The sequence below is a fragment of the Panicum virgatum genome, chromosome 9K (assembly GCF_016808335.1).
Source record: "Panicum virgatum strain AP13 chromosome 9K, P.virgatum_v5, whole genome shotgun sequence".
Lineage (NCBI taxonomy): Eukaryota > Viridiplantae > Streptophyta > Magnoliopsida > Poales > Poaceae > Panicum > Panicum virgatum.
In genome coordinates, this window is record NC_053144.1 from 10,778,898 (window position 1) to 10,796,274 (window position 17,377).

The following is a 17,377-nucleotide window of genomic DNA, read 5'->3' on the forward strand; positions in this document are numbered from 1 at the left end:
GCGCCCAGCGGGGTGGGGAACGGGAAGCAGAGGATTTGGTACTCTCCTCCGTTTGGCCGCCTGCCCGCCCGACGCCGACGGTGGAGGTCCGGCAAGCCGTCACAAAGAATCCTGCCTAGTCTCACTGTTACTACATGCCAACGCAATTAGAGTGTGAACTTCTCCGAGTGCCTAGGTCCAAAGCTCCGACATACCACATGCCAAGTGGTCATCCTTGACAAAAATTACAGATCACCATCTTGCGATCAAACGCGCAGAACACTCCTTTTCACCAACAGTACTGGCCTAATAGAGTCCATGAAAAGAAATGGCGCACCACCTCTGCTCAGTGGAGGAACGAAACCGATACTGCAGTAATCATACCAAAACTGCACTCGGCCCAAACAAGATCATTTGCATATGCAATATACCAGTACAGTACAGATCCAAATTCACATGCTGATGAAGCATGTAATATGACAAACCAGAAACACAGCGGAGTAACAGATATGCAGGAAAAGGCAGCCTGCACTAGATTAGGCAGAGGAAACACTACAGACGAACATCTGCTAACCAACTGCACAGTTCGCCAGATTCATACTTGGCAGTACGCTAGTACCGAATGCAACACTAAACAGGAAAGAAAACAAAGGCACAATTCAAGTTAGAACCTATATATAGTGCTTTACAACATCTATAGTTTGGCAACATCTCCATATGCTCGGTTAAGGAATAATGTGTCCAGCACGTGGCCCTACATATTTCTCCAAATACTAAGGAAAAGTTATGACCTACCTCCTCAACTTATCTAATTCACCACTAGGTATCTCCCCAAAGAATCCACGCCGAGGGAAAAGGGTACACCTAGAGGAGACATCCAGGCGACATGGTATGAGAATGAGAAGAGGTGCGTGAAAGACTACTCGCCGGAGCTTCTTAAAACAGACATTTTCGCACATGTATGCACCTCTTTCTGATTCGCCTGGACAAAAATATATGATGGTCAACCCAAACAAATAGGTAAACCATTGTCATCTGTTACTGAAGCTGCCTGTTTGGGTCCGTGTAACATAGGAGAGGCGTGCAGAAGGGATCAAAGGGGCTTCCTCATCAACTGCTGCTGCTGCTTCTGATGTCAGGCCTCCTATGACAGTCCCGTCATTGTTGTCCATGGAATTGTCAGGCCTGTATGTATTTGACGCCTTCTTATCCTGCAAATAAATAGAAGGTAATCATTTCTCACGAGCACAAAACCTGAAGAATATCTTTTTTTTAATTAAATATAGGCAGACTATAGAGGTAGGTGTCATAAAAGGCAAACAGTAAATCAACACCCTAGGCTACCTCTTCGTGATGGCCTGAACAGAAGAAAGAGCTATCTATGTGCTCTAAACTGTACTCAAACCTAAGTTGGAGAGAAAAAAAAATAGCGTGTCATATGTGTCTGATACTCCTGTTGGGATCATGTATCAGAAACTAAGTTGCTTGTTTACAGTAGGCTAGACTATCGAAGATAAGGGAGGTAATACATGTCTTGAATTGCTACGAGACCAAAGTACAAAGGGAGAAAGATAAAACAGCCAACTCACTAGTCCAAAACCTTGTATATATGTGTTACCATAACCTAATTGTAAATAGGTAATAGAATTTCTAACAGCATTGTTTTAACCACAACACTGAGAGGAGCAAACAAGTTGATGAAAGTGAAACATGGAACAACACTAATCATTACTCAATCATCTCCTTGAAATAGTGATACATTAAGATCTCTCGGATAAGCATATTAAACAAGGGGAGTACCTAACAAATATCAAAAATAAAGAAATACAGAAATAGCAGCAAGAAACTTATACTGACCTTTGTAGATCTATCAGGATTGTTATCTGCTGGAAGCTGGTTTGCTTTCACATCTTTCATCTTCAAATAATTGTACAGGACAACACCAGAGAGAGCTATACATACAAACGATTAACTAAAATAAGAGGTCTACATAATATAAAATATAGAAATTTTATCCAAAATGCAAAAAAAGAAACATAATTACCAACTGCATATCCAATTATGTTGAGGCTTGTAATAACAGATTCAGGAAAGATGATGGTTGAGAGAGCAATAAGTATCCAGTCCTTCAGAACACCAGCAACTCTAATGGTGACAGCTCCAGTTCTTCCAATAACTAGGAATATTGATATGTTCAAAGCGAATGCAGAGAGCGCATTCAGAAAAAATATTGAATAGTTGAATTGAATTTGTGATGAGTCCATTTCAGGCTTTTCCAGTAAATACCATGGAATAAACAAGAAGATAAAACTGCAAAAGAACAATACAATTAGTAAACCAAATGATGAGGAGAGGGACAGGTATATTAAAGACATTCGGATTTTAGAACATGCAATGGTTAACTCAAATTTGGTCTCAGATCTGAATCATGGGCACATCATGCACATGAAGGGGGAACTGCTGCCTAGTGCCTACAATCTTCAAACTACAAGAGCAAGCAAATCAAACAGGAACAGTTCTTGAGGCAATGTACAAATCCCTATTATCTGATGTAGGATGAGATGTGCAACCTATAATTTAGGTCAAATGGACAGGGGGACTAGGGTAACTCAAGCTAATCCCTCCTGGCAGGAATTAGGAGCCAACAAATTTGCCAAACGATTTCACAATCTGCTTCTACTCCACTGAAGGAGCTGCTCCACAAGGGAAGCAGGAGCAGGAGGAGCAGTGCTCTACCAAAGGGGCCCTTAAAATCAACTTGACTCTACCTGGTTAACTTTCACAACTGAATAAAAGGGGGGGAACACTGAACAGCACAGTAAAAAAGAATAAAATGATCCTTGTATATTGGTGTAAGTCTATGGAGATATTTAAAACCAGATGGTCCTTTCAAAGCACATCTAATAAGATTCACACGTGGATCAATCTAGCAAAAACTCAATCCTAGAGAGTAATTTGTGAAACAATGTGATTTTCACAATCAAATGGGACTCTGTGCCATGAAGCTCCTTAAGGCAAGAACATAGTCCACACTGGCAATTTTTTAAAAGTGTCTTCATTGACCTTGAGAAGGCATATGACAAAGTACCGAGAAATGTCATGTGGTGGGCCTTGGAGAAGCACAAAGTCCCAACTAAGTACATTACCCTCATTAAGGATATGTACAAGGATGCAACGACGTTTGTCCGGACATGTGATGGCAACACCACTGACTTTCCTATTAACATAGGCCTACACCAGGGGTTAGCATTGAGCCCTTATTTATTTGCTTTAGTGATGGATGAGGTCACAAGGGATATACAAGGTGAGATCCCTTGGTGTATGCTCTTTGCTGATGATGTGGTGGTAGTTGACGAGAGTAGGGCAGGGGTTAATAGGAAGTTAGAGCTGTGGAGACGCACGTTAGAGTCGAAAGGGTTCAGACTTAGTAGGACCAAGACCGAGTACATGATGTGCGATTTCAGCGCGACTAGGCATGAGGGGGGAGACGTTAGTCTAGATGGGCAAGTGGTGGTCCAGAAGGATACTTTTCGGTATTTAGGATCGGTGCTACAAAAGGATGGCGACATTGATGAAGATGTTAGGCATAGAATTTCAGCTGGCTGGTTGAAATGGCGGCAAGCTTCTGCCATCCTTTGTGATAAGAGGGTGCCACAAAAGCTAAAAGGCAAATTCTATAGGACAGCAATTCGTCCGGCGATGTTATACGGTGCTGAATGTTGGCCTACAAAAAGGCGACATGTCCAGCAACTGAGTGTAGCAGAGATGCGGATGTTGCGGTGGTTTTGCGGACACACAAGGAGGGATAGAGCCCGGAACGAAGTTATTCGGGATAGGGTCGGGGTGGCACCAATTGAGGAGAAACTTACCCAGCATCGGCTGAGATGGTTTGGACATGTCCAACGAAGGCCTCCTGAGGCGCCGGTGCGTAATGGGGTTCTTGAACGGGTCGATAATGTAAAGAGGGGTAGAGGTAGACCTAAACTGACGTGGGATGAGTCGGTTAAGAGAGATCTTAAGGATTGGAATATTTCTAAAGAGATAGCTTTGGATAGGAGCGCTTGGAGACTAGCTATCAATGTGCCTGAACCTTGAACTTATTTCTTTCGGGTTTCATCTCTAGCCTACCCCAACTTGCTTGGGAAAAAAGGCTTGTTGTTGTTGTTGTTGTTGTTGTAATAGTGAAAGCATCACTTAACTGAGGCACTTTCATTTATTGACAACCTATCGAACCAAATCAACAAAAAGGTGAAGGCACCATAAGAAAGCATCCATTTCAAACAACCTCTGTTCTCACCTCCAAACAGAGGCATTACAAAAAAATCGAGACAAGTGCCTACGTGGGCATCCATTTGAATTTAAGATTCAGTTTTTTGAAGAGCTCCAACAATGAGAATCAATCATACTACAAGGTTTTAGTACTTTTCAGTTACAAATATATGTTACGAAAGTAGCTAGAGAGTCCTATCAATTATCTATATTACAAGTATAAAAATTCTTATTGAAGAATCACCACAGTACCACATGAGCCTTTGCCATGGAACAGGTTCATATAATATGTTATTAAGGGTATCCTGTTCAGTTTTCACAATCATATATGCAAAACAATTACCAGTAATATTCAGCCACTTTTAGATGTGAACACCATTAACACAACTGTAATCGTATATGTTTTAGGAATACAGAATACCACAGTTAATGATACCATATTAAAGTGAACTAAATGTAGATAATTCCTTATTCCTTAAAATTATAATAACTGTGCATTTTCGAGGTCACTTATCAATAATAAAGCAATTGCAGGGTGGTTTTTTTTTTGGTGGGTAAAGTGATCTCATTCAACAGTCCTTGCCAGAAGCTATATCAATCAAGAAAGCATTTTAAATATCAGAGTATTTCTGGTACCTGCAAGGAGCTATGTAATAGAGGCTTGTAATAGGGTTCAGAGTTAAACCCTTCTTTTGGAGAAGGACCTGTGTTAGGACCAGCCTGAGGGCTTCCGCAAAAATGCCAGTTACTTGGTATAATGTTCCGATCACATTAAAGTGAATCTCGCCATATGATGAAACTACAACACCAACACTGACCAATACCATGTTCAGGAAGAGGTCCCATCTTAATTTGTCAGTACCACAGAAAACAGCCATTATAAATGTTGCTACAGGCACTGCATTTGAAAGCACCTCAAGTCAGTTCAATTGTATAAGCTCATAGATGGATCTTTGTAGCACAGTATAAAAGGAGTAACATGCGGACGCACTCAAGGCCTTGAGCATCTGGATGAAGGCCACAGAAATATATAAGTATGCTGTGTTGCCAAACCTGGAAAAAAAACCCCATCAAAGTTGATGTATGAAGGGAAATATGTTTTTGCACACCTGATTTAAGAAACCCTACAGGATAAAAGAAAAACTGAAATGAAAAGTAAGACGTGCTAATGGGATGGGAAATTAGTAAAGAGTAGTCCAAATACTAGTGCCAGAAGCTAACAAAGTTATAGTTGTACAGGGATTAATGCACTGCAAGTTGTCATCTAGATCATATACAGAGTGAAGGAATAAATTGTACCGTTTGTGCTTTACAGTAGACACTAGAAGAATAAAACTACTACATATATATATTCCTTAGCTGATGTTGAATCTTTAACGAGTTATATGAATGCAAGTGACCGAACCAAGCAAGCCCATAATAGAGCACTATTGTATCCATACAGCAACCTAGCATGACAAGCATGCTGCTTAATTTCACCCACAACCATGTTGATAATTTCACATGATACATAAGTCCTATTATTCTAGCAATTGATGTACCAGCCTACCAGGCAAATGGTGCAAAAAGGGAAGCCCAAAAATAAAATAACATCAATTACAGCAACCAAATTCATTACCAGCAGTGCAAAGGAATTCAACTAGCAACAGTGCAAATATCATACTGTTTGTGCATGTCTATAATCAATTTAGATAAGATGATTTACCCTTACCCATTTCTTACATGCCTGAATGGGCAACCTTTTGATGCAGAAAAGTACTATAAAAATACTTGCAACATATAAGAAATGAAAAATAAAGACTCCATTGACACACTTAGCTTACCATAGGCTTGAAGCAAAGAAGGCGCTAATTGGAATCACACATGTGGCATATCTGCATTAAGGGGAGACATTAAGTAAGAGTCAAACTTATATATAACAAGGGAAGAATAAGTGAATTCTCTTACATATGGAAAGTCATCTTGACAGGTGCAACAACCTGCATTACAAGTGATAACAAAACAAATCCATTAGCTCCAGGAAAAATTAAATAAAATTACTAAACAGTCAAACATTCTAAACCAAAGCTGAGAATCAAAATCAGAATATTTGATTGCATGCCTTCTTGCATAATAATAATGGTTTACTTGAAATAGTAACGTATAATCGGTATATGTCACTTGGTTCAAAACAGGAATATCATAAGACAGAATAACATGGTAAACAGTAACACTGGAAGATTATTCAGGGAAATGGTGCAGAGAAACCTACCTTAAAAACTCGGACAAGGAAGAATGTCACAATTCCAGAAAATGACATGTGAATCATTGTAAGGGTGATAGGGAAGGGAAATTTGAAGTACTTTGGAGAAAGGACCCACTGCGGTCACAGAAATTTAGCACATTAACATAAGTTCGGATGTATTAAGAATGGAAACATATAATTCACAGTTATCAGCACATAAATCCTATTCGGAGTGTTCAAAAGACAGAAGCACAATGTACCACAGATTACTGAAAGTAACAATGTGCTGTAACAAAACCCTCATTCACCTGACAAGGACAGCTTGGAGGTCCTACAGAAATCAAGCATTGTAATAGACCGTTCAACTACCACAATTAACAAACATGACCAGCCAAAGTGGAAACCGTGCGTATCAGAATCACATGAACCACACTACATAAACCTTCATGAGGACACAAACGCTTCGCAAATCAGCTGGATTTGGGGGTAAAATGGACAGCAGTTCAACATAGTATCAGTAACTGACTTTCCTCGATTGCTGCGCCAAGCACGACGAAACGAACCCTACCTTGCTTCGCCACAACTCTACCGCAACGGAAAACACAGGGGGGCGCACAAACCCGCATTGCAAGGAAGAGTAGCCTTACTTTGTTAAACAGGATGACGCCCGACGAGAGGCAGACGTAGATCAGCAGGTAGAGGTAGGTCAGCACGAGCTGCCTGCTGATCATCTTCGCCGCGCCGCAGCCGCGCTGCCCTGCCCCGCCGGCCCGCCCCCAACTCGGTGTTCGGGGGTCGCGGTAGCTGGCCGGGCGGCGAGTGAGTGGCGGCGCCGGGAAGGAGGATGCGGAGGCGTCGGCTGGAAGGAATCAGATCGGAGATGGGTGGGGGACGGGACTACAGGAGGAGGCGGCGGGGATGGTCGGGCCAAAGGGCCAGGCCAGGTGCGGTGGGTTTCCTTTGCCAGAGGGCGTTTCGAGAGCTGCTGGGCCATTGGATGGGGATCCAATGGCTTTAGGATCTAGCTGGTTTGATCGCACGAGGGCACAGATCAGTGTCCCACAGACTCTCAGGGCGTGATTGGTTTGCTGCTGACTCCGGCCAGGCTCGTACCAGAGAGCCAGGCTCCCAGCGGCCAGGCCGAATGCATGCAACACTCAATAGATTGGTTGACTGCTTTTGTCTAGCCTGGATGCTCAGCGATCTTGTTTGGTTCACTGCATATTGGAGTTTGTACACACGCTGAAGCTTACTTCGGTGCACTATGGACATGCACCTGCACCACCAGAGCCAGGCTCTGGGGAAACGCCCATTTTTACCGCATCCCGCGAGCCAGGCTCGAGGACCCCTTTTGCACGCGACGGGCCAGGCTAGCTATCCACAGCAGGCAACCAAACGGATCCAGGTCGCACCACGGGAGCCTGGATGGGGGGTGATACAACCAACCAATCAGGCCCTCAGTGTGCTGTGTTCATAGGATAAGAAGATAGGGTCGGCCCTCTGATCGAAAACAAGAAGAATATTTGGCTAATAAGCATAGTTAAAGACTACCACGCATAATTGTCGTCATACGAGTTGGTAGCGTCTATACTAACATAAAAATGCACTGGTTGTTTTTTGTAATTACTATCCACCCGTTTTCATGCGCACATGTATTTTTTTTTCATCCGGCCAAGTGCATACGTGATGCTATTCAATACTGCTACTATTATTGAGTAGCCTCTAAGCACCATTTTTGTTTGGCCGGATGTATGTGATCAGGTACTGTAGCAGTACCTTTGACATCTCTCATATTTACACCCTTTTATTTCGAGGAATTACTATTTCGAAACATTATGTGGGGAATAAGTGATTAACCAGGTGCCGTGTTTAATAGTATAATTCTTTTGCCGTGTTGGAAAATTTTGGTCCCATCTTCAAGAACAAACTTCGGATCTTAATTTATTTATATAATATTTCCAACATATAATCCATGAAAATAAAATCATTATTACAGCAGAATATGTTAGATGTGAACCAATTATATCAGATACAAAGATCCTCATTGTTGTGGAGTTTCTAGGGTACCCACAGCCGGGTGGCGGAACGCACCCGCCTATTCCCAGTGAGGGAGTACTCGGGGAAGTACTAGGCGGTGGGGCTGGATCTACGCTGAGACAAGGACTCAAAAACACACGATTTAGAGTGGTTCGGGCCGCCGGAGCGTAATACCCTACGTCCACTGGGAGATGTATTGTTCTTGGTGGTGTTTATGAACCTATCCTCTGCTGGCCTTGGCTCTTGCCCAGCCTGAGGTTTTCTAGCGGCGCCCCCTCCTTTTATAGATCAAGGGGGAGCGGATACATAGAACGTTGATGCCCCGACAGGTGGGCCCAACGTGACTGTGGCTACAGTGGTAGCGAATCTTTCCTCCGATATGCGTACTGCTGCTCCTCTGACACAGGGGGGTCTTCTCTTGTCCCGTCAGCTAGGTGCCCGTTGGAGTAGCGTAGCTTGCTGCGTGGCCTGCTGAGGCTATTATGTAGCGTCATAAAGGGCGAAGCCGAGCCGTCGTATCCATCTGTTACGGCAGACTGGCAGACGCGGCGTGGGCGGCGCCAGTGCCCCCACTACCTTGGTAATACGCGATCAATAGTGTCCCCTGGCTAGTCAAACGCCTCGGCTTCTGCTATATCAATGCGGACGTCCACCTACCGCAATGAATGCGAAGGTAGGTGGACCTCAATATGGAGACCAAGGGCCTCATACATGTGTCGGCCCCGGACCATCCTGAGGCGGGACGTCGAAACCTTCCCTTGGAGAGGGGTCCGATTGCTATGCGGGGGGTCCGGGACCCTATGAGGGGTCCGGGACCCCGCGGGGGTCCGGACTCCTCGGGAGGTCCGGAGCCCTGGCTGCTTGCGTTTGAGCGCCTGTCTCTCCTGGGACACGTGGCGTCCCCGGACCTTCCCCGGCCGTGGAACGGGTCCGGACCATTGTCGGGAGGACAGGACTTCGGACCGCAGGGGTCCGGCTGTTTGGTTGTAGTCAAAGATGACTACTAAGGCTCTTGCCTAGACACAGCAAGAGGGGGTACCCCAGTCCTGGGGTACCGACACTCATGTTATTAGATAAAGTTTAATTTTAAGTTAATGTATTGTGAAGTTTGAAGTTTTGGTGCTTAACAAAAGGAGTATGCAAAGGCAAAAAAAGAACGAAATTATATCTACCACTTTCTCATGCATGTACCTTGCTTCACACTTTAGTTAACGTCGATCTTTTATTAAGAGAAAAACAGTTACAGACACAATTTCGATATGGCCAAGCAGAGCTTGACCAACACAAGAGCACAAAAGACTAAAAAAATATAGAACACTAAATACACACACAACTAAGAAACACAACGACAACACAAACAACAGTTTTTGCGACCAACAAGCAACCTAGCATGGGGCTCAAGACACCATCATCATCGGCGTGGCCACCTCCATCGCCAGGGAGCCCATACCAGCAGGCAGCAACGCATCAAGATCCTCGCAGCGCGAGGTTGCTAGGGTGGACGAGAACGTAGCCGTAAACTGCTGGAATGTCGAGGCATCCGGCGGCTGGCTGTCGGAAGTGATGCCTAGTTTCTTCATCATCACGTTTTGTGCTTGGACAACAGGCTTTGTTGCGCGGTGCCGTGATTTTCTTGCCAAACGCTCGCTGCGCCTAGTAGTGAACTCCTTCTGCTGCGGGCGAGATCTCCGACGCGGCAGAGAAGCAACCAGCAGAGATGGGGGCGTGTCCGTACGCACAGCACGTCGGCGGAGAAGCAACCAGCAGAGGTGGGGCGTGTCCATACGCACACGTGCAAAATCGGCAATTGCATCATTCGTTGGGATCTCAGCACCAGCGAAAAGATGGAGTGGAAGCGTTTCTCGTGTTCCATGAGCGACCGTTACATTACGCATGTCATCAGGAATGTGAGATAGCGGCTGGGAGTCCTGAACATCAAAACGTACCGCTTCAAGATCCGCAACAGCCGTGGTGCCGAAGCAACAACATGTGGCTTCCATCGTTTGCTAATAAGTGCAAGCTTCTTTTCTCTCAGTGCCGTAGTCCATAGAACCATTAGTCCATTACCCATTCACCCGTGTTTCAGGATGCATATTATACCAGGTCGACTCAGTGACCCAATACCCAAAATATTAATTTTGGTGTAAATATCCACCGGCCAACCCACTAAATTGTAGTGTCAATTAGTGTTAGGCACCATGGGTCCTTGGGTAACCCATTTCTATACCTCCTGCCAATGCGACAGTGGAATATCTCACCTATCTCCCCTATCGCCGGGCCGGTCGGTCGCCCCAGCCCACCATTGATTTCCAATCCACACCAGAGGAGGAGAAGAGGAGCAGTCACCTCGGGTCCTGGCTGCTCGATTCGCAGCAGCAGAGAGAGCGAGCATATGTCTCCTCCTCCGGCGAGCCCAGCCCAGCAGCTCCCGCGCGGCCATGGCGACCCTCCCCCTCGTCCTCCTCTGCCGCATCCTCCCCGTCGCGCCTCTTGCCGTCGACGCGGCGGGCCGGCTGTGCTGGTTCGACGCCGGGAACGGCACGGTCTGGTCGCCCGCCCCCAACGCCTTCGCGAGCGCGGCGGCGCTGCTGCTCAACGACACGGGGAGCCTGGTCTACGGCGCGGCCTGGTTGAGCTTCAACGAGCCCACCGACACGCTCATGCCGGGGCAGGCCATCCGGGGAGGCAACGGCACCACCACGCTCCGTCAACGGCCGCTACACGCTGGTCAACTCCGCCACGCTGCAGCTCGAGGTCGGCGGCGGCCATCAGTACGCCAACATCAGCAGCGGCAGCGCTCTGCTCGACCTCACCGACGACGGCAGGCTCGTCCTCAACGGCGGGACCCCCGCAGCTCATCGCCTCCGACCAGGGCGCCACCAAGCGGGTGCGGCGGCTCACGCTCGACGACGACGGCAACCTGCTCCTCTACTCCCTGGTGCCCAGGACCCGGCGGTGGAGCATGGTGTGGCAGCTCGTGCAGGACAGCAGGAGCTTTGATGCAGCGAAGCTCGTTGTGTCGCGTTTAGAAGCAGCAGAGCCCGTTTTGATGCATTTCAGAAGCAGCAGAGCTCGTTTTGCAGCAATAATCACGGGCCGTGTTCCATGACTTCCATCGCCGCAGCCAGCCACTGAACAAGGACTGCAGTCCACGGGGCTCCACCTCCAGGCACGCACACGGTCGTGGGGTGAGGTCACGTTACGCCAGCCTGGTGCTCGGGCACCACCAGGGTGAAGCCAACTTTTGTTAGTAAATTGGTTGAAATTTACCATATATCACAAGGAAAAATACTTATTACTTGACTGGTGCACCAACCACCTTGATTTGGCTTCGGGCAGGTGGGACCATGTTAAGACTTTTTATTTTTAAGGAAATCATATTAAAGCTCGTGGGATGTCTCATTGTCTCTGCAACTTATTATATACTAGCTTTTTTTATATACTACAAAATTCTCTAAGGTGTGCGTGTAACCCGTTAAACTCTATAATTTTAGTGAAGTTAACGGCTAACACGACCAAGATTTTGGTTTCGGACTCCGTGCACTACTAGCTTTTTTTATTTACGAACATACCTGGGCACGTACTTCATTAAAAGGGAGAAAATTACAACGATGCAACTATGAGAGAATCCTTTATCGCAAAGATACAAACCACACCAAGCAAGTGGCAAACAACCAAATGCGTTATACTAGCTCATCTGATAGCCTTAACTCCAAGGTAGACATCCTCACATCCCATTCGGCCTCCTCAAGGGAAATCACCCAGAGAATACTATACGGCAGATTGAAATATATATATACCATGCTCGGCCATTTTCTTGATACAACCTGCCATTAGTTCTTAATCTTTCTATGGCTTTGTCAATCCCAATAAATTTGTTAGGTAGTATCCGTGTGTGCTCATACATGTAGGTGTACGCGCATATACATTTGTAGAGACGATTATAAGTAATAATGTGTTTTGAAAACAAAGAAGAAATCAACCCTTGCTAAGAGAAAAGAACTTATTACCTTTTTTCTAAATAATTTTTTTAATTGCACACTTAAATTTTTTTAAGAAAATAATAAGTCCTTTAGTCGCAACTATTTTTGGAAAATGGCATGCCCACTTGGTCACGCCACGATAGGGACGCAGTGTCCAGTTGGCAGTTGAAGCCCCAAATGCCCTTTGGACACGCATGGTACGGAACTCGGTCTCCTCTTCAGTCCTCACGTTCATGGGCGGAATCAAAGTCAGCAGAGCACAACAGACGACTATGTACCATTAATTAGATATGCAATGCATACAGCAAATCTAAGCCAGCAGATTATCACGCGACGACGTTTTATTAACCAGTTCTGACACACAGTGACGAGGTTGTTAATTTTGTTATTACACAAGTGCTAGCATCAACCTGACAAGTCAGTCTTAGACAGTGTCCATTCAACGATGACCATGGGCCAGGGGCGGAGCCAGGCTTGTTTGTCATGGTCAGCTGACGACCATGATTTCTTTAGCAATCAGTGACAAATCGCTGTTATGCCCTATTCATCAAGGGAATTGACAACGTTTTCTAACGGAGCTGACACCGGCGACTGCATCGGCTGGCTGCGTCCCTGGGCCTCTCTCTACGCATACGCCAACCGGCTCAGGCTCTGAATCAGACTATAGAGAGAGAGAGGCAGCAAACGCAGGGAGATCGACCGAGACATCACGTGCGCAGGAAGTCCACTGCCTCCCTGGAATTTTTATGGTTATCGCCAGAGCGACCCCCAACCGCTCCACATAAGTTAATGACCGAGTAAAGCGGACTCGCACCGGCCATGTCACGCTCGCCGCTGTCCCCGTTCAAGTCGTGATCGCTGCCTGGCTGCGAGGACCTCAGGGGCGGAGCAGGAAGTGATTTTTTCATTATTAAAAAGGCTAATCATATAAATTTATATAAAAATTTAATCAAAATTTAAATTTCTAATGTAAATTTGGGGACGGGGCCGCCCCCGCCCCCCGGAGGACCTTGACCTGGAAGAATAACTATAGCGATCGCCATCCGCCACTCGGAGCTCGTGTTCTTCTTGGTTTCCCGTAAAAAAGTAGTGATGCGATGCGGGCAAGTAGACCCAATCATTACGCTCCGCGCGTATAAGAGAACTCGCCTCTGCCACAGGCTCCAGTCATCGTTGCAGTTGCACCGGTGCCCGGAGCCGCGGAGAGCTCAGCAGCTCAGAGAAAGAGAGTCAGAGAGAGCGCGCGGCGTGGATCGATCTCTCCGGCCATGGCGGCGATTCAACAGTACCACATCAAGGCCCTGACGCCGACGTGGTTCCTCGTCAAGCTCACGCCGGCCCTGGCGTCGAGGGAGGGCGGTATCAAGAGGCCCGCGCCGGGCGCCACCTACTCGCCGCTCCTCCTGTCGCCGGCGGTGTGGCAGAAGGCGCAGGACGAGAAGAAGGTCAAGCGCGCCGGCGACCTGCCGGCGTCGCCGAGGATCAGCTGCATGGGGCAGGTCAAGGGGAGGACGGGCAGGGGGTGCTCGAGCGCGCGCAGCCCGGCGCCGCGGGGTTCGGGGAACCGCGCCGGCGCCGGCCCCGGCGGCGGTGGCGGCAAGGTGGCGACGCTCGTGCTCGGGCTGTTCGGGCGGCGGAACGCGAGGCCGTCGCGCGCGTGCGCCAAGGTCAGGGACGTGCCCGCCGGGAGCTCCCGCGGTGGGCGTCGCTGTCCAGCCACGACCACGGGCAGCGCTCGTGCTTGACCCGCCGTTGCCGGTGGTGAGGCGGCCGGCGACGGGCGACAACGCGCTGAGCCTCTGGGAGAGGCGGCGCGGCGGCAAGGCCCTGCAGGGTCTTCAGCTGATGACATAGATCGCTTCAGAGCTCAAGCTACTAGTTGCTGCAGGGGCCCGCCAGAGACCAAACAGCGTCTTTGCATCGCACCACTAAGTTACTAGTGATGGTACGTTCATCATGGAGAGGACCGAGCAAGGGGAGGCAAAGGAGGAGGGCGCGGCGAGCAGCAGTAAGGACTACCCCGCAGCAACACCGCATGTGGAGAGGAGCAAGGGCCACTGCGATAGAGACGGTCAACGCCGGTCATGGTGGAGGTGGAGTCAGATCGGGATAGGGTTCCACCTCGAGCGACCACAATTTGACAGAGATCAAGTAGGGTGTGGGATTTCAGTGAGGTAGCGTGCCGATTCAAAGGTGCGAGAGGGATTGATCTAGGGGAGGTGGAAAAGATTGGGGTGATCATCAGGGGAATAAGGGAGTGATGAATGCTAGACTGGAAGTCACAGAGAGGGCGGCGTCCGATATTTCTTTACTGCTCGAACGTGAAGACATAAGCATTACCATTCAAAAAAATGGCTTTGCCTTCTCAATTTTCACGTCCAACGAATTTGGTATTTTCTTATGTACTGAACTTGTGCCTGCAATTCTCTCTAGGATATGTTGAGGATTTTTCTGATATATAAGCAGATTTTGTTGGGTGGGCATCCCTCCATCCGGGATCTCTAAAAGACGAAAGCTGACCCTGGAATCGGGCGGTTCTCGGGCCTCGTTGATCCACGTCACCCGTTAGCTTGTGAGCCGTTTGATCCAGCGTTCCAACAACATCGACCGTTCGATGGTGGTACGTGCAGGCCTCGCGCCCGTTAATCCGTGAACCAGAGCACTCGCGACGCTCGCCCCAGCCGCTGCTGGGTCACGCTATCGTGCTCCGCACGAACCGCCACCGCATCCCCTGCTCCCTCTGCACTAGCAAGCCCACCCCAGCCACCGCTCGACCAAGCCTCCGTGCTCCCCCGGAGCTGCTGCGGCATCGCCGCTCGGTGGAGGAGCAGCGCCCCCCCGCCCTAGCCCCTACGCTCATGGGAAGCGGCGACACCGTCCCGCGCACGCCGCTGTCATCTGCAGCTTCGCAGGCGGCCAAATCGCCTCCCTGCGCTCCCTACTCCGTCTTGCTCATCCTATCCCTTTTCCCAATTTCTTCTTCCTCTGCTCCTACACACTAAATAGAAGATGGCCACCTCGTCGATCTCTGACAATCAGCCACCATAGTTCAATTGGTCTGACTGTGAGCACCTCCACACCCACCTCTACCTGTCCCAAGCCGAGGCCTTCCCTTTCCCTCTCGGTGCCGAGCTCCCCATGAGCTCCAGAGCCGCATCCATGTCTGCCTCTTGCCCTCCTCTTTTTCCGTGCCCTAATCCCTAGCAAGAACCCCACAAATGGGTTGTACTCACTCTCCTTTACCTCCCCTGACCTTCGGATTTGGAAGTGGTAGCCAAAAACAATGCCTACATCAGAGCTCAAAAGCCCAGCCATGGCGGCCAAAGCAGAGGAGGGCACGAGCATTTGTGCTCTGTTTCTTCCATCCGTATCCCACTTGCTACCTCTCTGTTTGTAAATTCTAAGCGAGCCCAAAATAAACAGTCTATTTTTGGATGAAAGTATTTGACTTCAACAAATATTTCGTCTTGAGTTACAAAAGAAAAAAAATCATTCAATCTGCAATTATCTTTACCCTTCTTACTTCAGCTATTAGCCTTTGTCTTGACTTTATATAATTTGTGAAGTAGCTTTGAGAGGTCGAAGAATATATAATGGGCGTATGTTTGAAGCTGTCAATGAGAATGTCATAATTTTGGATTATCTGGTTATTAAGTAGAAGTGACTGACATAACAATATTTCTAAACATCTTACTATTTGTGTTTTCCATTTGCAGTTGTTCCTTGATGCAATCCTATCATCTCTAAAGTAGCAACACAAGTGAAACCCTCTATTAGTTTCATCTGATTGTTGCCGTTTATAGTCTTGCTTCTTCCAATTCAATAACATATGTTTCAACATACGTTTGTATAGTTGAACTTACAGTAAGACTAACGACACAAAGTGCACTATTCAAATATGAAGTTTAAGCAGCAGCTGTGAAGTGCCTGGCTGAAGAGCAATGTCATTGCCCTCGGCCAGCTCTCCATGTGCTATCCAACTCCGTGTAGGGCGCGGCAAAGCCGCGCATGGTGTTTCTAGTTCAAGAGTAAAATGCACCACTAATCCTCAAATTTATCTCGCCAGTTCACGTAGATCTCTAAACTCTCAAAACATATATTTGGATCCACAAACTCTCTCAAGAGGTCCATCTTAGCTATAAAATGCGTCATGCAAATGTCCAATACTAACATTGAATGCTATGTTGACGAACATATAAAAAATCCCTCTAATTAATATCATCGTCACTTGTAGGTCCCTGAGCACCTCTCACTCCCATTTTTTTCCCTTCCTCTTTTGCTGGGACACAAGATCGAGCCGAGCAAGAGTAAAATGCACCACTAATCCTCAAATTTATCTCGCCAGTTCATGTAGATCTCTAAACTCTCAAAATATATATTTGGATCCACAAACTCTCTCAAGAGGTCCATCTTAGCTATAAAATGCGTCACGCAAACATCCAATACTAGCATGGAATGCTATGTTGACGAACATATAAAAAATCCCTCTAATTAATATCATCTTCACTTGTAGGTCCCTGAGCACCTCTCACTCCCATTTTTTCCCTTCCTCTTCCGTTGGGACACAAGATCGAGCCGAGCAAGAGTAAAATGCACCACTAATCCTCAAATTTATCTCGCCAGTTCACGTAGATATCTAAACTCTCAAAACATATATTTGGATCCACAAACTCTCTCAAGAGGTCCATCTTAGCTATAAAATGCGTCACGCAAACGTCCAATACTAACATGGAATGCTATGTTGACGAACATATAAAAAATCCCTCTAATTAATATCATCTTCACTTGTAGGTCCCTGAGCACCTCTCACTCCCATTTTTTCCCCTTCCTCTTCCGCTGGGACACAAGATCGAGCCAAGTAAGAGTAAAATGCACCACTAATCCT

At 47.1% G+C, this 17,377-nt stretch overlaps 1 protein-coding gene and 1 pseudogene across 1 annotated transcript; one reads left to right on the forward strand and one right to left on the reverse strand.

Moving 5' to 3' along the window:
- Positions 1–407: 407 nt before the first annotated feature.
- LOC120650067 (probable sugar phosphate/phosphate translocator At1g48230) lies at positions 408–7,408 on the reverse strand. Its single transcript, XM_039927059.1, has 9 exons — positions 7,120–7,408; positions 6,500–6,607; positions 6,196–6,227; positions 6,072–6,122; positions 5,240–5,301; positions 4,885–5,146; positions 2,024–2,289; positions 1,837–1,931; positions 408–1,190 (listed from the first exon to the last, which is right to left on the reverse strand). The coding sequence occupies exons 1-9, from the start codon at positions 7,201–7,203 to the stop codon at positions 1,011–1,013; spliced, it is 1,140 nt and encodes a 379-aa protein (XP_039782993.1). The 5' UTR covers positions 7,204–7,408; the 3' UTR covers positions 408–1,010.
- Positions 7,409–13,578: 6,170 nt separating this feature from the next.
- Positions 13,579–14,861, forward strand: LOC120650068 (annotated as a pseudogene).
- The last annotated feature ends 2,516 nt before the right edge of the window (positions 14,862–17,377 follow it).